The sequence below is a fragment of the Triplophysa dalaica genome, chromosome 6, assembly GCF_015846415.1.
Source record: "Triplophysa dalaica isolate WHDGS20190420 chromosome 6, ASM1584641v1, whole genome shotgun sequence".
NCBI lineage: Eukaryota > Metazoa > Chordata > Actinopteri > Cypriniformes > Nemacheilidae > Triplophysa > Triplophysa dalaica.
In genome coordinates, this window is record NC_079547.1 from 23,179,585 (window position 1) to 23,206,396 (window position 26,812).

The following is a 26,812-nucleotide window of genomic DNA, read 5'->3' on the forward strand; positions in this document are numbered from 1 at the left end:
TTCAGGATGCCCTAAGCTCTTTACACAGCAAAAACAATATGTGCAAGTCGTGTGTGTGTTTACCTGTCGGATTATTTGCATCCGCAAACTCTGTAACGGGACTACCTGCTTGTTTTGAAGGTTGCTCAAGCTGATAAACATTTTAGAGCGTTTTTCTAAAACCCTATTCTCAATTGACGACATGTATATCTGAACACACAAAATTATTGACAGTTTCTGAATTACTAAAAATGTCCATCCGGATCTTCTGATTAAACAACATAAGTGGGCTGAAATAAGAATATATATTTCAAAGCAACATACATATACATACGTATATACACATACACTTACATATAACGTATGCATTTTTGAATTTGTGTTCGCTAGAAATCGAACCCACAGTGCTCTACCGACAGAGCTACAAACACTTTTCCCTACTTACTTTCTATACATTTATTTTCCAAAAGAAAGTCTATATTGACCTTTTTTGCCTTGTGTAGTATGAGTCACTAAACTTCTCATTGGGCATGTGTTCACCATATCCGTTTATCTGCAGCAGATTATTATGTAAAGTTTAATGAACTAATTAATAGATACTTCCAGCTGCGGGGTTGCAGCATCTGTTTTTGGAATCTTCTGGTGAGGTCCACTGAGAATTAATTTACTCTCTCTGATAACAAGCCATTGGTGGGTCGAATCCTTCAGAAACAAGATATGCATACTTGCTCGATGGAAAGCATGTTTGGAAATACAGAATGTGAAACATGTATCAGAGTGATCACATTTTTGTTGCTCTCCAGCAGGATGAGTCAAATGTCTAAATCTTTCAAAAATCCTACGCCCTCTTGTGGTCAAAGATGGACACTACAACAAATATATGACTAATTATCATTGAGCTGTAACACAACTCGAGCAGGAAAAATAGTAATTTTATATACAATATTCGTTTTTTAATAAGAAACAACACATCTTGATCTTTAGAGTGTATTTCATTTATATAGTTAGTTGGTTTAAACGTAGTACGCATTCTACAAGAGGATTTGTTGGTTATGATGAAATAGACGGACACCACAAGGAGGCAGCAAACGTACAACTACCATCCAGATAACACCCCACTACTAGAACCAAACACAACCCACAGAGTCCATTAAAGTATATATAAGAAACAAACAAATTTAAAACCTTCAAATCCTTTGAAAGGGTTCTATTGATTTTGTCAATGTGAATCTCTGTCATAATTCGTCTGTGCGACAACGACCCGCCCTGAGTTCAGTAGTCAGATGTCCGACTTCAAGTGCCGTTACAGACGTTGTTTCCAAGTTCGAGGTAAGAAATATCCCAAATCCGAGTTGTCACGAACTCAATCAAGGCAACACAAACGAGAGTGACAACACATTCAACAACCGCCATCTTTGACACCCTACATCCAGCGACTGTCCGTCTTGTATGGTAAACGTGTTGTTTATGGGCTATCTCAGACTGGGCTGCCAAACCCACGCATTCGTCGTAAGACTCACGCAATTAACTTTTTTCTTACGCTCTCACGTCACACAGACATTTTCTCACGCAGGGCCGCACCCGCCATTTTTTTGTGGCGTGTAATAGAATTTGTGATAGAAATACCTTAAAGCCTATCTGTAGTAACGTTTTTCCTCAGCGGTCCAGCAGTAGACCTCGATGTTAAAATAAGATGGCCATTGGCCAATCAAATGTAAGAAGGCGGGAGTTAGTGTTTAGAGAGCCGATGTGGTGACCAATCAAATTAATGAAGACAGCGAGTGCAACTAGTGCAGCGCACTACGTTAGCGGCTAACATTCAATATTTAATATTATGGTATCCACTGATGCAAACGTACAAACCGTTTTAAATGGAAAGTATGTAATTTACGTGATTCACGTAATGTACACATACTTTATGTACACATGAATACGTCAGTATTTATTTTTTATTTCAGAAAGGCAATGGTCACATTTCAAAGTAAGAATGAAATAACGTCTTAAAAGAAATATATGTTAATTTGATAATGTTTTTAACTAAAATGAGGCGACCTTCAGGAAGGTGTAGACAAATGTGACCTCCAGAGGGCGCAGTTTTTGTCTGGTCTGACAGTTCACGTAAAATAAATAAATTGTTATCACAATACTTAGAATGCAAGGTTTTTCAGTTTTTTTTCCAACTTTCCTCCATCCCATGCGCTCTGAAGTTCCTCAACAACAAAACCCACCCCCCTAAAAATCTCACTCCAAGCTGAACTCAAAAGTTGGCAGCCCTGTATCTTCATTATTATAAACGACTTGGACGTTGATTATTCGTGCACACCCTTGCTTATGTAAACTGTTGAATGAACAGGACGATCTGAGAGTTAAATCTGTTTTTATACGGATGTCAATTACAAACAATCTTTAAGGCGGTGGGCTTGGGTTTTGACTTGTTTGGTTGAGTATGCACTCAGCATCTTCATCCCAACATGCTTAGACTACTTATGACACCTTAGCAAAGACACAATGCCGTAGCTACCAAACCAACATGGTTTTGCTCGCTTGGGAAAGCATGATATTTTCTTTAGAAAAATGAATGTGTGCATGTTGTGCCTAACACTAGTGGCCAAAAGTGATGTCCAGAGGGCATGTTGCACAATTTTTCTTTGAAAGACCCATAGGGTTTGATTATACTGTCAAAATATGAGCTGTATGGTACAAAATGGACAAAACTAAACTTGCAAAAAGTACATTTACAGAATATGGGTTTTTATAATCCATTGAAGAAAGCCCATAAGTAAGCATACATCGAAAACAATGTGATCAATTATATGTATTTTGTTTTTGACTAAAGCAGTGATCTCCTGGGCCTTTACTATAGAGATCTGCTCATATGTGTGAAGCCTCATTAAATTCTTCTCAAAGCTGAAATCACTTCTGCATGTATACAACCAACAATCTAAATATATCCTTATATGTTTCACAACATGTAAAAGAGGTCCATTTTTTTAAGTTGGACAACACTTTTGGCCATTACTGGTATGTGTCTACCTAGTAAGGTATTACCTTGTACAGTTAATAAACTATTTGCACATTTTGCACTAACCTCGGTCATGCGAAAAATACAGCACACATGCTGCAAAATGCGTCTGGTTTCTCCAAATTTCTCAGGAATGCATAATTGTCGGAAAGTAGATTAAAACTGAAATGCCAAGACTTCGTCATTAGGCTTTAAGATCTTGCACATTATTTGGTTTTAGGATTTAGAGTGTATTTGAAAGAGACAAAATCCTATTTCCGTTTCTCTTTAACTTTGGAGGAACGGCTAATTACGAAGGAATTCTCCCCTCCTTTTCCCCAAAGACGGAAGAGAACAATGAACAGAGAAGGTGGGATCATGGACAGATTGGAAGGAGTGTAAAGGACAGTGGGAGGTAAGCCCTGGAGATGACATGGGTCACCACACCTGGAAAACATCATTAGGAACCTGCCCTTTGTCCACCCAGATCCCAATATATCAGTTTTTGTGCCAAAATAGTAATAGTATTTTGTTATTAGAAGATAAATTTTTGCAACAACTGGTCTCAAACTCGACTACAGCTTGGGCTTCAACTCATTGTGTTATCTGTCTTTTTTGGATGATTCAAAAAGAGAAAAATTTTTGCTTAAGGGGGCTTATTGTACTCTTTAAGAGTCGTGCTGGTTGTTCATATGGAGAGGGTCTTTGTGCTTGTTCCTAAGGAGATGGTCGTTCTTTTGATTGCTTCTTAGATTTCATAGGTGAGAGAGGTCATTTGATCCGCTGGTGCTGGGTGGAAGGGGGGTTCCTTGTCATGCAATAGCTTCGGATCTTTTCTATATAATGTCTGTGTGCACATGTGGTGAGGGAATAATGCTTGTACAAAACTAACCCCCATTAGGTTATGCGGAATACACTGTGAACTTTGTTTTAGCCAACATGTCTTAATATTTAATTGACATTGTGTATGAGATTATTTAGCTTGTGATTGTGAAATCTGTTTTTTTCAATGTTATATTTCTGGTCTGTATTAAAATATTTATTTTATGTTTGACATTTATCGCTTTGAAAAGCCTATTAAGTTATTGAGGATTTTAATATTTCGGCAGCAGATACCTGAACTGTTTCTCTAAGACTAGGAGAGCAAATGGAGACTTGTGCTTTAGTCTCCTTCTTCTCCAAAGTTTCTAATCCGTTTTTGCTCAAATTTGCAAAAAATCGGTCGAATCGAATATCTCTCATCAGATTTCTGCTAACCAAATGATCTCTTCTGTAATCTGTGCAATTATATTTTTCCAAGTGTTTTAAAAGTGAGATAAAGTTATTGCTTATAAAAACATGAATGACAATTCCAATAAGTCTCTTGTTATGACAAAAAACGTTCGTAAAGAGCTTGTCCCACAACATTTCAGAGTTCTCAGGATTTCCTGTATGTATTTGCATTGCCACTTCGGATCAAAATGTCTGCCAAATGCACAAATGTAAATATTTAAAGCAGTTTATCTCATTTATTTTCTGTGTTTATCTCTTTCTGCAAGCCCGTTCTTTAACGCAGCACTGCAAAACACTAATGATTGTTTTCCACAGATCAACTCAAATTTGCTTTACTGCGCTTCCATCACGTTTCAGTCGTTGTGCTGTGTTGACAGATCTTGCGCTGATGTGGACAGACAGTCTGGGTCTTGTCAGAGTGCTTCCTGTGGAAGGTAATGATGTGTGTGGGCAGATGTATGGAAGGTGACTGGGTCGTGGAGGTCACAGGAAGTCACGGGAACATCTGGAAAAGTACAAATATCTATACGCACAACGGGTGCAAACAGGTGCCCTTATTGTCTGTGTATGTCCCAGAACGTCTGCCCTGTTCTAGTATGAAGGACATTTTAGACTGATTTGGGGATCTTCAAAATTGTGTTGTTTGGAACGGATAGTTGGAGTTAAAAAGAATCCATAAGGGGATGATTTGGGAACTATTCCGATTACAATTTCTTAATCATTGTGTCTTAACGTGGGTGTAAAAAGAGCTCTCTATTTATTTGGTTTGAGGCTTTAGGGGTAGTGTGTGTTAGGATGTATAAAGTGGATGTTAGACTGCATCTGTGCACTGTATACATCCTTACACATGCATGACACCTCAAACCCAACCCACACGTAATTGCTGAGATTAGATTTACGCTAAAACATAAACAGTTTTGTTTGTTGGGACCACCTCAAACCAGATTTTCTGAAATTTGGCCCTTACACAACACTAACCAAAACCTGTACCCACACATGTAGGTAGGCATGTATAACCCATACCCATATGTCAGCAATACATATGACCTCCTCATTATATAAACAAAAACAACAGCTGCCAATCATTTAGGGGATTGTAATTAATGATACCACAAATTGTGCATCTTTTGTTGATTTTCTAAACAATGTATAGTACTTCTGTGTAAGGCCACAAAAATAGACCTGGCTGTCTGGGGGGTGGGCACTTTATCACCCTTCCCCGAAACGGCATAACTATATGCACTAAAACCAATATAAAACACCTTAGAAAATACATAACACCCAATGGGGACCTTTTATTGCACAGAGGTTGATTGTTAAATTCAGTACATTTAATAGAGATCTCAGTTGTATTTAATTTAAATAACTTTTTTGTAGCTAGTATAATATAGTTATAATTAATTATTGCTAATCACATCTGAAATAATTTGATATTAAATAATTCATAATAGTTTCTCTTCCTTAACTGAGATTATTTTCTCAAAATTAATATTTTATGCAAGTATCCATTTGTTCTCCATTTAATTGAAATATTATTTTAATTAATAATAATAATAATAAATAATAATAAATAAATAATAATAAAATAATTAATATTATTTTAATATTATTGAAATATTAAGTAGTTAATTATATTGGACAACCGTCTAACATTGTTGTGGCAGTGGTGGTACAGATCACTTAAGTTTCAATAAATGTAAAAATCTCGTTTCTCATTATTTCATACTAATATTTGCACCCGTTTTTAATGCGATGCCAAGCGAAATTTAAATGGTTCAAACGTTTTTGATTTATTTTTAAGGTCTTGGCTGCACAGCTGGTGCTTGGATCTTATCCCAAAACAAAGACCAAACATAATAAATAGCGTTATATTAAATTCCTTTACACAACTGTGCTGTTTGTAAGAAGTTCACATGAATGAAATGGTCTATGAGAATGCTAGACTCTGAACTTACTAGACAGAGTAAATAATGCCTACATTGAGGGAAATGAACAAAGGGACGCCATGTACAGTCAGTATGGGCGTGAATTAACAACTCTATTATTGTGGCACAAAAAAACGATTTCCCCCCGGGATAAAAATTCGCATTTTGTTCGGACCTCAAACTATGCCGCATATTCATATAGCGCAACAATATAGCTGACAATTTTGTAGGAATTAAAAGGCACAATTCATATGAAAGGTCAAGTGCATATTTGTCGTAATACAGAGAACATCCTATCTCTAATAGCTGTGAATAATATCTTCCGTTTGGTCTTCTGTATATGTAATAGTGCTGTACTGTATATCGTCAGTATATGTTAAGTTCACGTTGGAAAATGTTATGACCATAAAGATGAATGTGAACATTTATGTAACGCTTATCAACATGCCTTAATCACAGATTGTAATACCTTAGAATAATCAACATTTATCCACAGTTTCTTGAACCAGTATTTAATAAAATATTTTTTAATTAAAAAAAATATTTCCCACTCTTCACTACCCATTCCATTTTTTTATTTGATTTATTATTTGATTTACTTTTATTTATTTAATGGGACATTTTCAAGTTCTGAATATTTTAAACCCTTTTTTTGGAAAGTGCCATGTTTTTAAATCTGTCTGGCTTTTAGTCTGTAGACTATAAATAGTGTAGACAGGGGAAACTAATTTGACACAGAACGTGTCAGAATGCTGCGTTTCATGGTTTGTTAATAATATTTAAATGCAAATGATTTTCCACTGTCTAGTAAATAGTGCATGTCGATTTGGAATACTAATTTTAATATTTGCAAAGATGGAGTTGTCTTCTCCAAAAATACATATTATATGTAAGGATTTGTAAAAAATCCTTGTTGTTGTCAAGGAACTGAAGTTTAGCATGGAAATCGACCTTTAAGTCCACCACAGGGCTGTCTTTATGTATTTCCATGCCACAAGTGAAATGATGCCCGTCCTGATGGTTCAGACATGTGGCACAGGAAGGAGGTCAGAGGTCTTTTGGCAGCAGATTCGTGGTCTGCAGAGACTAAATTCCTTCAGTCTGACTGTATCTTGCCGATCTTGGTCTCATACACAGAGGCCTTTTCTGGCCACTCTTCATCTGAAGTGCAGAATTTCATTTCCGTTCACACTGGTATGTGTTTGAGTTACATAAATGGCATTGTTAAGAAAACTTGTTTTATGAGGTCATTTTATATGAATTCTCACAATGTAAATTGTACGAAAATGTGTGATTAAAAAAAAGCACAAGTTTTCACCCTTTACCCCCGTAAAATGTAAAACAACTGGCATGAGATTGTTTTGGGATCACTGAATGCATGAATATGTTATACAGTACAACAAAACACTAGTATCTATACAAATTATTTACATTACAGATATTTTGACATAACCAGTTTTTTTCTTTTTTCTCTCTTTTTCCTTAAAAGGGTGCTGCAACGATGTGTCATGCATTCTGACTTCTTTACAATGTTAAACGTCCTGTCTTCTCATGTACGTAGTATTTCTGTGCTCGATACACTCCCCCAGAAATCTGAGAGTTTTTTTCGAACATATGAAATTGTTTCGTAACAATTTTTCTTGGTCCCTTATTGGACAATTCTCCCGGAAATGCACGCAGCCGCAAGGAGAGTAGAAGAAGGAGCATGCGCAGACGTCACTTTCACTTGTGTGCAGAAAACTAAATACTCTTCGAAGATACCAAGTATGCAATGCTACTCTATAGGTACTCAAGAGTAATATGAGATTGGCAGAAACCGCGTGTGTTACAACCGCTTTAACTAAATAGGCAAACTAAGTTATGACAGAATGTCTCTCTTAATGATTTATTAATTTGGGAAATTTTCTAAAAGTGAAACGTTAGGTTTAAATTCTATATTTGATGCAATTCGTAGACCTCAGTGGTCTTACCTACATTGATTTTCCCACATCATTTTGACCACTCACCGTTCCTTTCCCTTGTAAGCAACTTCACGCCTTTGAAGTCTGAAGAAATTAATCCTCATGACCCTTTCATGCTTAAGATTCAAAATCCCCATGAATGTTGCCTAAAATAATTTCTGGGGAATGAATTTTTCATCCATTCTGTGCTTTTGAATTAATAGGAAATGATTGTATAATTCTTTTCATCTGACTGGGAGTCAGGGACGGCTAGTAAATGCGAACAGATTGTGTCCATCTGAAAGGTCTGTTTGCACTTATTCAGCTTCTTGCATATCACATAATAACCTAGAGAAATAGGTGTCCTGAGATCTCTGTACATGATACATGTTAGAGATATGCTTACTATGTTCCCTATTAAGTTTTTTTCACCCCAAATCTTAGACACTTGATCACATGACGCGAGGGTTGTGTAATTTTGCGAACAACATGTTTGCACCCGATTTACGTAAGGGATGTACAATAATTCAGTCCTTGTTGCAAAATAAACCTGAAAGATCTTATGTCACCCTTAGGAGGTTTGTTTTGAGATAATGACTTTCTGGTGACATTATACCAGATATTACGAGGCTCCACACTCAATACATAAATACACAAAGATGAAATATTATCATAGTTGTCGCCTTAAGCCTCCAGTAAGGAAAGTAATCTGTTACAAGGTAGAGAAAACCTGAATATTTTTTATTTAAATGTTACTTTTAATCTGAAACCCAAGTGGGTGGAAAGCACCAAAAGATGTAAGGTATCATAAAGTTGTTTATATGTCCTGTGTGCTGTAAGCTATTCTGTAAAGATTTTTTTTCGCTTTATAAATGTTAAGCAAATTTTTTTTAAGAGCCAAAGCTGAGGGCAAGAAGGTTCAGATTTGATGGTTTATAAACTCCTTAAAGTGACACAGAAGAGTCTGAGAAGTAACATGATGAAATGTCCAAACCTAGACAGTTTTCATGAGAATGGCCAGCTCAGGTTTGTCCTATCGATCATCGAAAGTGTTTATCACTGTCTGTTGTCACACATACTGAAGCTACGCAGAACACTCTCGATAGACTTCAGACTCTCATTTTCCATCTCTGCTGTTTTTGTTGTTTGTCTAACCATAAAAGTCTAGAAACAAGAGTCCGAGTCACAAGCCAACATCAACACGAAACAATACAGTTTGGAATGCTGCGCTCTCCGAAAGCCCATATTACATTTAATCGGTTACAATACAGCCTGAGGTATGAGGTTTGACTTTTTCTTTTCTATCACGTATATACATAAATCCATGATGAAATCTCTAAATGAATGAAGTAGACAATGTTATCACGTTTCAATTGTTGGTAAGAGTTGTCATTTTTACATGTGTAAGGATTTTGTATGGGAGACCTGCTTACAGTGCCTGGTTTGCCAATTTTATAAATAACCAATTGACCAAAACATTTATTTTGTATATTTTCATGACCCAGACGGTGACCTTTGACCTTTGGTGTTCTGTCATTAGCAAACTGATGAAAGCAGATTGAGTAATGACCCGAACTAAACTACAGTCATCCCAAAGAACATTGAGGGATTGAGGTGGATTATGTTATCTGTAGTTGGAACGCTGGGCATCTGCGCAGAAAGTGCTTTTTTTGTGATAAAATCAAGAATGTTTTATATAAGTGGTGCTTGCCAAGGCAAATAACCTTGAGTATTAAATATTTGTGGGTAACTGGCCCGCGCTGCTTTTGATACGGCCTTGAATGATACCTTGAATATTGAAAGGTATGCTATCTTTCAAGTGACCGAACATGTTTTTTTGGGTGGAAGCCTGTTTGTCCACCATGTAACATCCTAGATCACCGCACACATGTAATAGATATAAAATGTGAATTGAAAATATGGAAATCTTAATGATAAACTTTTTAAAAAAATACGGAAAATCTTTACAGACGGTTCTGTAAACACCGCTGTAAAAAAACGTATGTGGAAAAATTCCTTAAAGTAAATTGCGGCTTATTTTTGTGTTTTTTTACTTATGTTTTTTATAAGATTTTGAGAACCATTGTTTGTCAACAACACATAGCTTTCATACTCTTATTGTTAGGACGAAATATTGAATGTTCCCTTATTTGTAAGTTGCTTTGGGTAAAATAGTTTGCTTACTGTATATTTATAAATGTAAACATATTCACAACTAAGCTTATAATCATTAACAAAAACTGAAGCTTTTTATTCATAGCGAAAGAAGATTAAAACAAATAGCAAATTTAATGTTTTTCTATTTTATTTTCCTAGCAAGTTTTTGTTTGCTGCTCTTGTCTCGAGTTATGGATGTTTTGAGTCAGTGTTTAAGTTCAGTCTTCAGGCGGAAAACCTCATGTTTACGAACTTTGATTGGCCCGAACTCCCTCAACAACGTAAACAAACGTATGTTGCCGGGCGACTTCACCGCTGTGTAAAGTACCTATGTTTTTACAGAGCAACAGTATAAATGAGCCCTGAAATCTGGACATTGCAAAATGACATTGAACTAACAAGGAGTGACTCGCAGTGGTGAAGCTCGGCTGTTATGGAACTGGTTACAGAAATCTCATGATAATTATGTTTTATTTCAGGAAGAACCTCAGGATGCAGTGCGTGCGGCAGAAAGACTGTACAAGTACCTCTCTAAATCTGCTAAATCTTTAGAAATCTTTGTAATTTAGAGGCATTTTCAAGAAAGCACACCGCTTACATTTTTAATGAATTTAAACAAGACCACACAAGCAGCAGTATTTTTGTGCAGAGAGGCGGATGTGGATAATCACATCCGTCTTTTGATGTATAGTAAAACACTACTCCAACTTGTGTGATATTTATTTTATGCAACGTTTTTTTAAGCAGTGTTAATATCAAATAACGTTTTCGTATACAGAATATGGCCAGATATTTATTTAGTACTTCACCAATGGAAATAGTTCAGTCGCTATGTTGTGAAATGCCGTGTAGTTTTATGAAGCAATTATGGCAAAGTGAAATGATGTAAACAGTGTAATACTCCAATTAAATATCAGCACTTTTCTATTCACATTAGGGACATGAACTGTTGTGACAAGATTATGTTTTACAAAATGTAAAAATCTGAGTCGTAGCATGAGTCATAAACATTTACATTTTATGCATTTAAGAGACGCCTTTCCAAACCAACTTAGTGTATTTAAAGAAACATTTCACCCACGTTATTCACATTATTAAAAACCTGTATATGACTGGTTTTGTCCATGCAGTGGGAGTCAATGGGCGTCAGTGTTGTTTAGTTACCACTATTCTTCAAAATATTCTTTTTTGTGTTTTGATCATTGTTGTTTTTTCTCTGCTTTGCACTACAGATGTGAAAGTGATTTTGATAAAGGCGCTAGATTTGTGACTGGTATCAAGTTTGAAATGCCAGTGCTTCCTGATGTCACTTTTTGTTGTTTTGGTCTCTAGTTTGCTATTTTAAGAGGTTACCTACTGCACTCTTTATGATCTAGCGATGCCACGGTACCATAAACATATCTTATGATACTATACCTTATGAAATATCACAGTATAAAGTAGTTTTGCGATTATATGTCATGTTCATAATTAAAATCTACAAAATAGACCAAATTTCCTTAATACACAGATCTCGAAACATGTTTCACATTAAGTGAACTGTATTATACTGCACACTACGATATTTGTAGCAATAACTGTAGTGATTGGACAAGTTTAGGCAAATACTGTTGTATACTATAATACTTACTTTGCTAAGATTTAAAAACATTTCAGCAACGTTCATTGTAGTAGCTGATAAAGATTTTTTTTAACATTGGAACTAATTCAATCAATGTGCGACATATTTCATTTACAGCAATTTTTACAAAGTAAAATGTTGGGCTTACTGTAAATGTGATGGCCAAAAACAAAACGGCTAGTAGGTGGCGGCAATTTTTTTGTGTCATTGAATCATTCAACCAACTCATTCAAAACATCCATTCAAGAACGAAGCAAGTGTCTTAATGAATGACTCACTGAATCATTATCTCGTCCGAGTCGTTTAAAACACGGAAAGAAACACCGCAAAAAGACAGACGAAAAGTGTTCAAATGAACGTTAATGCTCATATGCACTACGATACTAAAAAAACACATTTTTAAAAAACAGAGCGGCATCGTAGGAACTTTGAAGCTTTAGCATCGCGATGCCACCGTAGCATCAGTTCACCGTGCAATCCTTTTATGATCCCTTCACAGAGAATAGTCATAAATGCTTATAGTGTGCACTTCAAATGCAGACTAGCCGCTCTGTTGAAGGAAATTAGATTTCTTGATTGCTGAGTCTATCAGATACTATGTGCTTTGTAAGCACATAAACACTCGATTAGGTTTACAATATGTTATCGTATTTTGCAATGTTTAATGTTCTGGGCCAATCTTGAATGCCATTTACAGTGACTTTTTTGATGGTGTTTTAATTTGGTGTGATGACTATGTCACACAATTCTCAAACTTAAAGTGATGTTAATGAAAAATAAACAATGTAACTCTTTCTCGTAGATGTCTTGCGCATGTGTTGGCGAAATGGAGAATGTTCCCCAACATGCGGAGTGCTATGTGAAAAGTGAAAACCGTCTACTTTATCATACAAGTTATAGAATTATGTTCTAATGTTATATAAGTGTAGAATCAAGAATGTTGTCAATATACTGTAGATCAAATCAAAAATACGATTTAGTTAATCCAGCATTTCAATTGTTATTGCATTGTAAGACTTATTATACACTTGCCTAATTATAGAGACCAAATTAAGCTCTTCTGTGGAGTTTAACGTTGGGCAAAACCTCTTCTTTTGTTTTCCAAAAACGTGTCTGGAATGATAGGGATGAGAAAATTATGATATGTTTTTATGTTTAGGTGATATGTCTGTAAAAAAGATGAAAATTACTTTCTAAGCTTGATCATATAAAACCTTGAACGTGTCAGGCTTTAGGACCTGCGGCTTCTCCCGTATCAGAGGAGGCAATAAGACAGAAGACTTCTGCCTCTTACTACCACAGCAATCAATTTCTCAACAGCAGGAGCTCCTTCCGACTTAGTGACAAGAGCTTTTCATTTATTCTCACTCGGGATTAAGTTTTGGAGCAAAAGTGGAATATTGCAACATAAAGATATTACTAAAATATCATCCGTTCAACTTTCTGAAGTGATATAAATCGAAGAAGAGTAGGAGAGAGAGGTAGGAGAGTTTGAGAACATTCTGTATGAGTGCTTGTCATGTTTAACATCTCAAGTTGTGTCCATCACCTACAACTTTTCTCATTTAAAAATATTCTTGTATCTACAATTCATTTTAATAAGGCACCGTTCTTCATTTGGTCTAGGTTTCAGTTTTTACATTTTACATTTCAACTTCACACAAGCCTGATTTTCCTTTATTCTCATCTCATCTGCATAAGAACTTGCTTTTTACTTCACATTTGCCATCTTAATTTCTTTCTCCTTCTCACTTTCGAGCTTTGGTTTATGTGATTGTCCTGTATGAGAGTTTGTGACAATGCCTGGAGCGGGACCTCATTTCACAAACTTCAAGGGTAATCACCTATCCCATTTGTGCCTTCTTCAGGGGCTTAGGGTCTCCCCTTTCCTTAAACTTCAGGATCATCAGGTTACAATTGTGATATGCTCTGCAGCAGCACACACGCACATAAACACACACATGACTTGTATTACTATACATCAGGTCATAAATACCTTTCATGTCTTTCATATCAAAAACGTATGCACGGGCTTTCAGCGCCCTGCTGTTGTTTTTATCATTTCTCTTTGTGTTGTACGGCAGAGATGACTGTAGCCATCTCAGTTACCCCTACATCACTCATTACTGATTCATGAGTACCAGTCATTACACGGCATAATGTGCTGGTGTACGCATGGATGCCATGAAAGAACGCTTTTGACCTTTCTTCAGCATTCTTTTGCATGCTCGCGTGCTCTTTATGGGACGGAAGAGTTTCTACTAGATTACATGACATTTTTATTGTCATTGCCACTTACCCTTCAAACCCATATATTCTTTTGTGTGTACTGATTTTGTAAATGTGCTGTTTTCATATATGAAAGTGGATTTTCAGAAAAGTTTATCAAAGTAGTTTTAAGAATCCTTAAAGGAGTAGTTCACTTTCAAAATAAATGTTCATGATGATTAACTCACCCCCATGTCATCCAAGATGTTTGTGTATTTGTTTCTTTAGTCGAAAAGAAATGAAGGTTTTTGATGAAAACATTCCAGGATTTTTCTCCATATAGGGGATTTAAATGGACTCCAAATGGTTGAAGGTCAAAATTACAGTTTTAGTGCAGCTTCAAAGGGCTTTAAACGATACAAGACGATAAATATAAGGGTCTTATCTAGCGAAACGATCAGTCATAATTTTTTATAAAAATGTATATGCATTATAAACACAAATGCTCGCCTTGCTCTGTTCTGCGATGCATGTATTTTCGATTTAAGAAAAAAATACAAAAACATCTTGGTTGACATGGGGGTGAGTAAGTTATCAAGAAACGTATTAAAAGCTGTGGTTGATAACGGACCAATCATATTGACCTTTTTAATGATACCTTTACTGCATTGTACCTTTTCTTGTTGTGTTTTACAGAGGAAAGTAATTGACATGGAATGACATGAGGGTGACTATTGTAAGAGTACTAGCAGTGATGTTTTAAACAGCTCGTAAATAGTTTTAAGAGTAGTCAATGGTGGCCAAGAACTGTTTGGTTACAAGCATTCATCCAAATATCTGTCTCTGTGTTCATCAGAACAAAGAAACTTATATAGATTTGGAACCACTCGAGGGCAATTAAATTATGACAGAATTAAAATTTTTGGGTAAACTTTTTCTTTAAAGACACAATATGTAATTTTTTCTGCAGCTGTTAAGCTTTCTCTTATGCAGACCCTTACCTCTCCATAACACAACACGATCTCTGGTGTAACCCTCAGTTTCCACTTTTACTGTCGTGGAAACCATAGTCTCGTGGACGAATGTGAAAGTTTGCAGCTTCTATCAAGCAACTTGTTTTGCGCAGTCGTTATGGAACACAAATATGCTTTGCTAACAAAACCTACTCCAAAAGTAAAGACAACTCCCGTAAATACGTGGGTCAACCAAATGAACCAAAAAATGTTTGGGACAAGTCAAGAAGATATACGAGAGAGATAAAACTAGGATCAATATCTTGCATGTGTTTTACTATACAGGTGAGCAACTGTTTAGATTCCTTTACTGATAGAAAGCTTATGATTATTGCATCTATCAACAAGGTCTCATTGTTCGAACGTCATTTTCTTGATTTAACACACGTGTCATGTATATATAAATTGAACAAGAAGTAATCTTATAAAGATCATCTGACTAAATAGCAATACATTTATTTTATGAATTACATCTAATTAATTATAATGAAATAAAATGTCTTCAAACGCAATATTTACTTTATTAGATTGACCATTAACATGATTTCTCATTCTCTTCTGATTGATCACCATTAGCGGTGGAGTTGAAGACGGCAGTCATCATTTCACGCTCCTTCACAGCGTCATCAAGCTATGCCGTTGTTGCTGTTTTGAATTTATCCGTTTTGAATGTGCGCCCTCTAGCAGCGGAATCCACATATTGTGCCTTTAACCTTTGTGTTTTGTTTTTGTCCAAAACACCTTATTTAACGACATATTACCCATTTATGCTGTCCATGTTGCTTGTATTTGGAATAAAGTTAGTAAAGTATTTTGTCATGCTGTGGGTCCACTAGACCCTCAAATACTGTCTGAGTAACAAAAACATAAACACCCTACAATGGTTACATTTGTGAATGAACCATTAGTCATATGTACAGAATACCGAAGTCACTCCAGATTTTGCAATGGTGGACATATACTTATAACCATAGCAATGGTTTAACATCAAGCACATACCAACAAGAGAAGTATTGATGGCATTTCAGTGTGTTTAATTTTAGCTGTTTATCAATTTTGCATTATAATAGCGTATTGTTGTTGATAAAGGCATGCATTTTCCTATTAAATGCCTCTTTTTTTTAACAGTGTTCACTCTCTGTATTGTAATGGGTGGTTTGTGTCAAGACCGCAGGGCTTGTGGGTGCAACTACAGTGTAAAGAGACGGTATCAAAATGTACGAATAAGTCAAGACACGTACCTCTGTCAATGTGATTTTCTACCGCCGCACCTCAGATGAGCTGTCAATGTCCAACAGAAATCGGCGTCACTGCATGAACGTGTTGTTAAATTTCGTATTCTCACTACAAAAGTAGCGAAAATTGCATTTGTATTTGGTTTTTCGTTTTCTCTGTACGGAACTGGATAAAACACTCCGATAAGGAGTGACGCGCATATGTATGTGGCCACAGACGTTGTAAAATCCTCACAATCTGGTTTACGACTTCTACCCAGGTGCTTTGAAATGTTTATTAGGGTTTAGGTGGTGCTAAATTGGCTGTGGTTTTGACATCTGTCCACACATTCTTGCAAAAGGAAAAAGTTGTAAAATCTTCCATTTGGCCTGAAATTCAAGACATCAGCAAAGCCTCGATTCACCATCTTGTCGTGGCACCTCACAAGACATCACTCCCAGGTCTCTTAGCCAATAAGCATCCAGGGCTTTTCTGTAGGTTCGCGATGTCAGCCCTGAGAGGGTTATTGGTGACGACCCGGGGCTTCCTCCTTTGAGCCAGGGATTACCCAAAGAATAACAAGAGAAACCGTTCAAAAGAACCCCAGCAGCCTTGGGGCGATACTGTGAAAGCAAATACCCTGGGAGGGTACGAGGAACTGAGAGGCGATTATCACGACTCAGACTAAATAGAAATTAACACTTGCATTCGCACCGTCAAAACGGTCTCAAGAGGCAAAGACTGTGGCGACTTTGTTTACCGTATGACAGATCCGAAGCTCGAGCCAAATGGGACTCATGTGTGCTCTAGGAGGTTTTCAACACGGTAGTGTGTAACAGTCAAAGGTAATTTCTGTCTGCCTCCCCTTTGAAGAAAACAGCCATGACGTTTTAAAGTGTCCCGACATGTGGTTTCAATTCAAAAGCACTCCAATAAAAACCGCTCTCAATGTATGCCGTCAGTCCCCGTGCGCTTCTAAATCACAGTTTTGATGTAAACTATTGAGAATATTTACCATTTCTCCTCTGAAATGGTTTCCAGAGATGCAGGTGCTTGGCCATGAAATATTCACCGACACATGCTTTTATCCCAGCTCTGTAAACCATAGGGACATGTCGGGGGCCTTTATCTCGGATTTGGAAAACAGCCAACCCGTTCGCTCTTTTCAACCTGATGGAGGATGTGGCTGCAGGGTGGGAGAGTTTTTGAGGACTTGAACCTCTAATTTCAGGCAGTTTGGATCTCAAACGTGACATAACAAGCTTGTACGGTAGTTTCTGTAATCGCTGTCACGTCTTGCTTACTTGTAATGAGGTCAGTGGAATGCACCTGTAGGGAAAGAATCATATGAAATAGTGTTGAAAGGATAGATAAAAAGCATATGTGGATGTTCCATTTATTTTGTCATTTTAACAAGGGTACTGGCATATATCAAGAAATTTAAAGTCCCCATGTAAAAAAAAATTGAAGTTTTTTGGCTCATCGTATGAAAGTGAAAATCAAAACTTGTGTGCTACCACACATTCACAAAATTAACAAGATATAAGCGAAACGTATTTGAGTCCATACATCTCTTGCTTCAATTGATCATCTCACGTTGAGATCATATGACCCCCTCCCTAACTTGCAGTTAAAAACAATGACTGTGAAAGAGTACAATTGCATAAGTATATGTAGAAACGTTAGTTCTCGTGTGATTTTGACTGGGTGAAATAGCTTGAACACTAGTTCCACATCACCTGCTCATCGCCTTGTTTATTTGACCTTGCGGACGAATGATCTTTTCCATTGTGACAGAGATGTATGCGTGCCAACCAAACATTGGAACAAGTTTCAATATTTAGAGGAGCGGAAGACGGTTGTATACAGCCGCCATGAGGCGCAGTGTAAATCAGAACATCTGGGAGGAACTGTGATGAGAAGAAAACAAGAAGAGCACTATTGTGTGTAAAAACGACCCTCGCCGGGCCCGGGGTTTTAAAACCGCACAGCAGAACCACATAGATGTTGATAGATGTGATTTAACATAACAATGCTTTATTTTTGTGCTGCAAACATTGTAACAGAAATAGCTAAATATGTCCACATTGGTTTGGGTTTGATTTTTGCGTTTCTTTCTTTATGTCCCACATTGATTGTCATTTATCATTCTAGTTTAAGTCTGGGTAAGTGTGTTTTTCAACCCTTTCGTTTTTTTATGGTGTACTCTACTATACTGTTTATGCATCCTGCTGTTTGTCTATAGAATATCTTCCATTTAGGCATTTGGTTGTACTGGTTGAAAGGCTCTTCACATCCTGATAGCAATTTTAAACGAATAGGTGACCCAAAAAGGAAAATACTCGCATCATGTACTGGCCCTCAAATTGTTCCAAACCTCTATACATTTCTGCTGAACATAAGGAAAGATATTTTGAAGAATGTCTGTAAAAAAAAAAAAAAAAAAAAAAAAAAGTTACTATGGCAGTCTATAGTGCCCCAGAACCTTTTGGTTCAAAATATCTAAAAAAAGGGTAAGTAAATGAGAGAATTTTCATGTTTGGATCAACTATCGCTAGTTTTAAATATAAAAACATACAGAAGATACTGTATAAGGACCATAAAATGTTTGTCCAATTATTGCATTTGGTCGAATTATTAAATGTTGGGTTATTTCAATATATAATGCTAATTATATAAATAATATAATTCTCATCATTATTTGATTATGTTTGTACTGTTATGTCTTTGGCATTTTTACTCGGTGTGCAACAACTTTTGAATATTTCTGTTGCCAACAAAACTAAACAATTTGGCAAGTTGTACTGATGATTATTATATATTAGCATACAAATATGTGGTCTTTCACAAGTGCTGTTTTACAGCCAAAATCGAATCCAGATATATTTTGTTATTGTGGATTTGTATGGGTTGCAGTGGCAGTTAAATCTTTCAGTTTTCAGTCCAGAACCCAACATGTCGAAATGGCTCTTTTCCCCCATGACAATTACTTTATAGAGACCAAGCTTGAGTACAGTCTTCCCATGCATTCTCTCCACATATACCAAACATGGTTTAACGCGAGCGCTGATACTGTCCAGGTTAAACCTGCGTGAGGCAACAGCGTCTTTATATACCTCTGGTGTTCCTGTGTTCTTCGGCCATGAAGAGAGCTGTTTTCATGTCCCCAAGGGTTAGAATGTCAAAGTGTTTATTTCAGGACCATTAACAATTTACCCGTAACTGTTCTTAATGTCATTTCGCTCTTTTACTGGCATCCGGAGCCTTATTCAGGCTCGCCTGTAAAGTCGTTCCTCACCTGCCAAAAGTTTTGAAACAATGTAAATATGTCTTTTCTACTGGCAAAGGTCTACTTCAAGCTCGGCGCTGCATTCGAAACCAAACGCTTTGAACTGTTAAGGCTAAAAGCGTCGGGTGGGGGGCGATTTTCTTTAAAAGCCATGAGGTTATGCCACAGCCTTTAACAGACAGAGTGGCCCAAAATACGTGACCTGACTACACCCAACCTGATCTTATGGTTATCTATGTTACTTCATATAAAGGCTAAAATAAACTACAAGACTTTTGGTCAGATTTTGCCCAGATTTTCAGTCTGGACTTGTTATTTTCAGTCTGCAGATTTGATCAGTTAGTGAATTTCTAATCTGAAACTTTCAAAAAGTCTGCAAGTGTATGATGTCAAATTAAAAAATCTCTTCAGTTTTTAAAAGTCTTGTAGTTTATTCCAGCCATTAGTCGTACGATGTGAATTACAGAATAAATAAAGAAAAATGAAAAAAAACATTTGGACGAAAAGCAAAACTTACGAATTGCCATGAGATTGTGTCTGCCAACAGGTTTCTGCATCTTTGTCTATAATAATGATAACAAAATAATGTTCAGTATTATATACAGAAAAGATTTACTCTAAAGACTTCATGATTCTGGTCAACACGTCCAACACATCTGTTTTCGATTGAAAGCATGCAGATTTGAGATATCTGTCGTAATTCAAATCCCAGTAGTTACTCAATAACAGTATTACGGTAATTGGCGAGCATACAACTCTACAAAGGGGAACAGGAAGGGTGTCAGGAAAATAGGACACTTGACGTTTTGTCTAAATTGCCTGCTATTATTCTTTTTAGATAGCTTGTGCAGAATAACGTCCAGAGGGCAAACAAGAGACATCTTAGGCTACGGATTCCAAGCAAGCTGGAGCGAGCCGGTAGCACGCAATCCTACAGAAGCATTTACTTGGCCGAGAGCGTCAATCCAAGGCGTTTAATCCTTTGATCAATGCACTTTGAACACATCGGTTTTTCCCTTCCCAATTACAGAGGTTGGTTAAGCAGCTGGCTGTCAATTTTCTTAAATAACTTGATGTGATTTAAGACGTGGCAAAGTATTTGAATGCATTCCAGAACCAAAGCATTTTGTATTTTGTGAAAGACACAAAAAACGTTTTGCACACTGCTGGATTTGCCTTTGAGTAATATCATCATTCCATTGTTGTCAAGGTTAATGATGTCACTCATGGCTTTCTTTGAGGAGCATTTTTCGGAAATCGTTAAATCACACAGCTGGGGAGTAGAGTCATGTTTACCGTTGGGAGGAATAATATTTAATCTGGATATCTTTGCAATTCAACGTGATTCTCTTTTCTCCATGGACAATTTGACATTCTTTATTCTGGACAATAACTTGTTATATGACATCTTTTTAATATTTTTCTTTGGTTTTGCTATCATTTTTTGCTGTTGCTCTTCAAGGGAGTAAAAACCATTGACCTTGGCTCTCAAACAAGATTTTCACTAACATCCTAATTTGATGAAAAAATAGCAAAGCAAAGAATCCTTAACTGTTGAGTATTTTTAATGTAATTTAATACAATTTGTATACAATAAAATAATATCATTTTCTTTTATAGACACAATGCAGTGCGAACATTCTTTAAAACAGTTTGCATGTCCCCTCTGCTGGGCTTTTCATGTCGGCTACAATAATCCCTCCCTAAAAACGGTGGGTACCACACACATACACACCCTCTGGCTATTCTTTTTGACATGGGAACGTGTTATGCTTTCAGTTGTGATGACCCTGTCCGCTCAGGTTGTTTACTAGGGTGGAGCGGATGATTGCGAGGGTTTACTGTATTTAATTGCTATGTGGTGAAAAACATAAAAAGGGTGTTTTTGCTTCCATGCAGAAATGGGCATTTTAGGCATAGTATAATAAATGATCTGTGGGCACATTTTGAAGACACCTGAGATTTAAGAGGTCCCCTTTGACAAATTGAATGCGGTTGCTATAGTTTTACTTCTAAGTGAAGTGTCTATGATTTTCGGCTACCTAGAAATGACAGTGGTGTAATATTCAATTCAAACCTAATAGTTTGTTTTAGTCGAATTGTTTAAAAGAGTAATAGCACATCTGTCACCCATCTGGATTCATCATTGCCTACATCATGTTGTCTATAAAACCATCAATCTGTCACCGTATTTCATAATAGACCTTGTCTAACACCAGCCATACAGTATTAGATTAGATTAGATTAGATTCAACTTTATTGTCATTACACATATACAGGTACAGTGTAACGAAATGTAGTTTAGGTCTAACCAGAAGTGCAATTAGCAAGTGCAGATATACAGTGTGAATAAATACAGAATACAATATTAGGAAAATAATTTACGTTGGGCATGTACTATGAAAATATGACAATCGGTATGTACTATGAACAATATATACAGAAGGCTATATACTGTGAACATTAATTTACAGGAGGTTATGAACAGATAACAATATAGACTATACAATAGTGCAAGTGACTTGAGTGTGCATTAGTTACAGACATTAGCTATTAAAGTTACAGTGCAGTAGATGAGTTAATGTGGTTATTAAAGGTACGGTGCAATACATGAGTAGATGCAGATATACAGTTACAGTGCAGTAGATGAGTTAATGCAGTTATTAAAGTTACAGTGCAGTAGATGAGTTAATGTGGTTATTAAAGGTACGGTGCAATACATGAGTAGATGCAGATATACAGTCACAGTCAGTATGTGTGTATATGTGTGTATTAGAGTGTGTTGGTGTGCGCCTGATCCCAGGATTTATTGACAATCATACATTTGTCTTGCAGCATTGCTAAATCAATGAAGTATCACCCATATCGTTTTATTCCAAATTACAACCAAGGTCATAATTTTGTTCCAAACATCACGTTACTTTACAAAGTCTATTCTTTATATCTTATACTTTGTATTTTTTTCCTAGAACTTTTAAATCACGTTTAGACCCATTATACTCTATGTATTGTAACTGTATGGAATATTGATCTGGTTTACTCTATAACTTTGGTTTAATTTATTAAGCACAATTTTTTTAGTGTATTTCTACAGCACTTTAAACTGCAAAAAACTCTTTCATCATCTGGACGTTTTTTGGTCACTGCTTTTTCAAAAACTGAATTTCGTTTTGTAGATTTACTTGTTGTCGGTTCCGCGGGAAAGTTAGATTTTTGAAGATTGTCTGCCATTCACCCTGCATTGACAAAGCAGACGGGAGTGTGCTGATGACGTATGATGTCTTCGTGAACAGGGTGCCCAGTGGTATGCAAAATACTTTGCTGAAAATGTACACATGATCATTCACATCGTTCGGCCAGAACGTTTTGATTGGGCGAACGTTTTTTTGGTTCTACTCCTTTCACAGACGAAATATAATTATAAAAATATTATTTGACCACTATACTTCTTGATTGCTATCAGGATGTAAAGAGATTTCCAACCAACATTCCAAAAAATTTTGGACAGTATCACCTACCATGCCTTTAAGTGTCAGTTTCTTATTCCCCCCCAAATATCGTGATGAAGACGCAATTGTAAACCTAAAATCGTGTATCGAATTGTGACCTGACCGTATCATTACGTTGTAGTATGTTTAGCTACATTGTTGCTTTTTGTCTAATACTTGATTCAAATCGCACAAGTTCACACAAATTAGCCACCCCATAAACTAGTCATGAATTACAGTGAGATCATGCTGGGCATATCCATACATGCAGTGGCAATAAAATGCTATTTGTCATTTTACATGAAATTCTCGATGGAAACCTTAATACAATCCCAAGATCCAAAACATGTGCTGGTCTTTTCAACAAGTTATTTTTCATACCGTGTAGACCGTGAAGTTTCTTCTGACCTGCTTCATCAAACACAGACGTGCCCGGTGTTTAACCTCATCACCCCCCTGTGATTCTCATTGTATCTAATGTAATGTGACAGGTTGGTTTATAAGCACGTATGATCTTCTGTGCAAATCTTCAGTCAGTGTGCTGTAAAGTGGAAGTTGCCAGTTCACAGTTAGTCCACAGGCTCGGGGCCAGCACAAAGCCACGCTTCATTTCCGCCACACATGACTGCCTAGAGAAAGCTGCCCTCCAGGCACTGGGATTCACAGGCCCGTGGAAGCCGTCGATAAGGCTGTGTGTGTGCGGTTTGGATGGGGTCACATTACACGTTGGAACCGATGCCACCCATACACTGTCGCGGTATGAAAGCGGACTGTTTTGAAAGGAGAGCAACGCCTGGCTCTGCTCTTTGTGTCTTAATGATATCACCGGTTACGCTAGGCAGGATGTGTTAAATTGTGTCTGTCGTAGATAATGAGTTTAAGGTCGTGGCTGAAGATGTGTGAGGAGATCCTTTATATTGTACCTCTCAAACTTTGATCTCTCCCATACTTTCTCAGAAGAGTTAAATAATGTGCTTGCATGCACTTGTATATGTGTCATCCATATACAACACATATAAATTAAACATTATTATTATTGATACATAATCAAATTAAATTTGAAAATCAGGACCTGTGGAGGTTTGGCTACGTCGTCCCGTTCAGTTGTTGAATGTTAACCTGTGTGTCATATTTATTAATACATCTCTTCTGTGATTATGTATCGTGCTCGAATCATAATTTTCAGCAATTTATCACTCAACGAATTTGAAATCGTGCTTATAGGAAGGAATGTATTTGGGCGGGTGAGGTTTATCTCCCCGTAGGAAAGAAATACGACAAGGGAGATAGCTTGAATATCTGAATAGTTTTTTGGTTATTCACAGCAATGATATGAAATGGAGAGAAGCTGGCATCTCTTGCTTTGTAGGATTTCCTCCTGTGAATAAGATTTACACGTCTCCCCTAGAGGTGTCTTAGATTTGCCAAAATATCAAATCTGAAGTCAAAAAGCAGAGATATTTTTCATTCGTTTTTTAACCATTTTGAATCATTACACTTGGCATATTTTTATGGAAACGTGTAGAAAGTTCATTCCAAAACAAAACTGACAACATGAAGTTTCCAAATATATAATGTGAGCCAAAACCTGTTCATGAACAATAAATATACACACGCATATAAACACACTTAAAAAATTCTGTAAACTTGAAAAACAGAAAAATGCCGTAGTTTTTTCCTGTCAAATTCTAGGATATAAGGATATATTTTAAATAAATTCCCCCATTTTTCTTGAAAATGTGTTGTCTTATTCTGTAATTTAGTTTTTGACCGTATTTCAAAAATAAACTGCAAAAACTCTTGTAAAAACCCTGACATTTACTGGCAGCTTGGGGGCCAGAAATAAATGGTAAAATAACAGTTTTTCCCTGTAAAATAACATTCCCGTGTTTTCTTGTAAATTAAGTAAATGCTAAAAATGAGTTTGTGTTCTCTTTTATTTCTTTGCAGAGGAGCTGGACGCATAAGATGCCACGCTGGTCAATACATGTGCCATGAGGAGTGGAGGAGATCTATGCTAAAGCCAAACATATTAAAACAGTTCACCTGGAAACATTTCACGGGTGAGCACATCGCTTTCATTCCAGATTCTAGAAAACTATTTGGAACTTTCATCTTGGGTACCAAAATTTCTAAAATTGCGCTTCCAAAAAAATACTTGAAATTTGTTGTCTACAGGTCACGTTGAGCCCATGCGGTGGTCCATGCTAGCCCTGCTGCTCCTGTCCTGCAGCGAGATGTTTGCCCAGTGCCCAGGTGACGTCTGCCCGCAGAACACCCACCGCGATCTCACGTCCAACTCCTCGCCGACCGTGGATCCCAAACTCTTCAACAAGAGGCGGTATCGCTCACCCCGAGTTCTTTTCAGCGAACTACCGCCCGACTCTGAACCGAGGAGCAGGGCCAAGAGAAGAGCGGGCCAACCTCAACACCGGGGAGTTTATTCCGTCTGTGAGAGCGTCAGCCTCTGGGTGGGCAATAAAACCAAAGCCACAGACATTTCTGGCAACGAAGTCACGGTCTTACCTGACGTAAACATTAACAACATCAATAAAAAGCAGTACTTTTTCGAGACGACGTGCAGCGGCGGGAGGACCGGAGGTTCTGGGTGCTTGGGAATCGACGCGCGCCATTGGAACTCGTATTGTACCAATTCGCACACGTTTGTGCGGGCGCTGACTTCATTTAAGAACCTGGTTGCGTGGAGACTGATTCGGATTAACGTTGCTTGCGTGTGTGTGCTCAGTCGTAAATCGTGGAGACAGTGAGGTGATGTTGCTTTGAGGTCAACATGCCTTGTCAGTGTGGGTTTATTAAAATCTAGCTTAATAATCCAAAGTCGTCCATGTGATATCAAATGGATGCTGAACATTTTCTATGTGCACGCCATTAACAGAACCCATGACATAACAGAACCCATGACATAAAACAGACCGTCTGCTGGGATAAATATGATGTGCTCCTTCTCTATGGAATCCACAGTGGAATGTAGGATATGGACTTCAGTGTTCACGATTGTTTTTTAAATTCTTTTTTATGAGTTTTGTGTTTTTGGGAATATTGTTATTGCCTACAGCAGTATGAGAACTAAGGTGGTACCGCATGTAAATATGTTGTTTGTTGTAATTGTTATTTATTAAACATAGCATTATTGGATAGTTTTTTGTGGGCTCTTCAGTTTACAAACTATAAAAGGAATTCCGTCATTATTTATTCACCCTCAGGTCATTCCAAATCTGTTTTTATCCGTGGAACACAACAGAAGATATTTTGAGAAACGTCTCAGTGGTTTTGCATCCATACAAAGTCAATGGGGTCTAGTGTTGTATGGTTGCCACATTCTTCAAAAGATCTTGTTTTGTGTTCAGTAGAAGAACGAAAATCTAACAGATCAGTAATGACATAAGGATTAATAAATTAGGTTAAAAAAAATTGGGGTGTGAATCATCCGTATAATTTTACAAACCTCCAACTTAACCAATGACGGAACAAAGAGAATGTTCAATCATTTTTAATGAAACATTAAGCTTTGTAAACATCATCCATGGCAGTATGTTGAGTAAAGAAAGCATCCCTACAGCTTGCCACGGACAGCCATGTTGTAACAGACATGTTTTATTTTTGCAGACAAATTAATTAAATTAAAATGTATTTATATAGCACTTTTTTATAATTGTGCATAGTTGCAATGCAGCTGTAAAGAA

General features: G+C 36.9%; 1 protein-coding gene across 4 annotated transcripts; it reads left to right on the forward strand.

Annotated features, from left to right (window-relative positions):
* Nucleotides 1-3,293: 3,293 nt before the first annotated feature.
* Nucleotides 3,294-26,812, forward strand: ngfb (nerve growth factor b (beta polypeptide)). 4 transcript variants are annotated; one of them, XM_056751287.1, is made up of 4 exons: nt 13,217-13,376; nt 21,241-21,332; nt 25,059-25,171; nt 25,287-26,812. In XM_056751287.1, exons 3-4 carry the CDS (start codon nt 25,096-25,098, stop codon nt 25,874-25,876), a joined length of 666 nt encoding a protein of 221 aa, XP_056607265.1. In that variant the 5' UTR covers nt 13,217-13,376; nt 21,241-21,332; nt 25,059-25,095; the 3' UTR covers nt 25,877-26,812. The 4 variants fall into 4 exon arrangements, with proteins under 4 accessions (XP_056607267.1, XP_056607265.1, XP_056607266.1 ...); XM_056751286.1 differs by lacking the exon at nt 13,217-13,376 and adding an exon at nt 20,417-20,652; XM_056751289.1 differs by lacking the exons at nt 13,217-13,376; nt 21,241-21,332 and adding an exon at nt 3,294-3,395.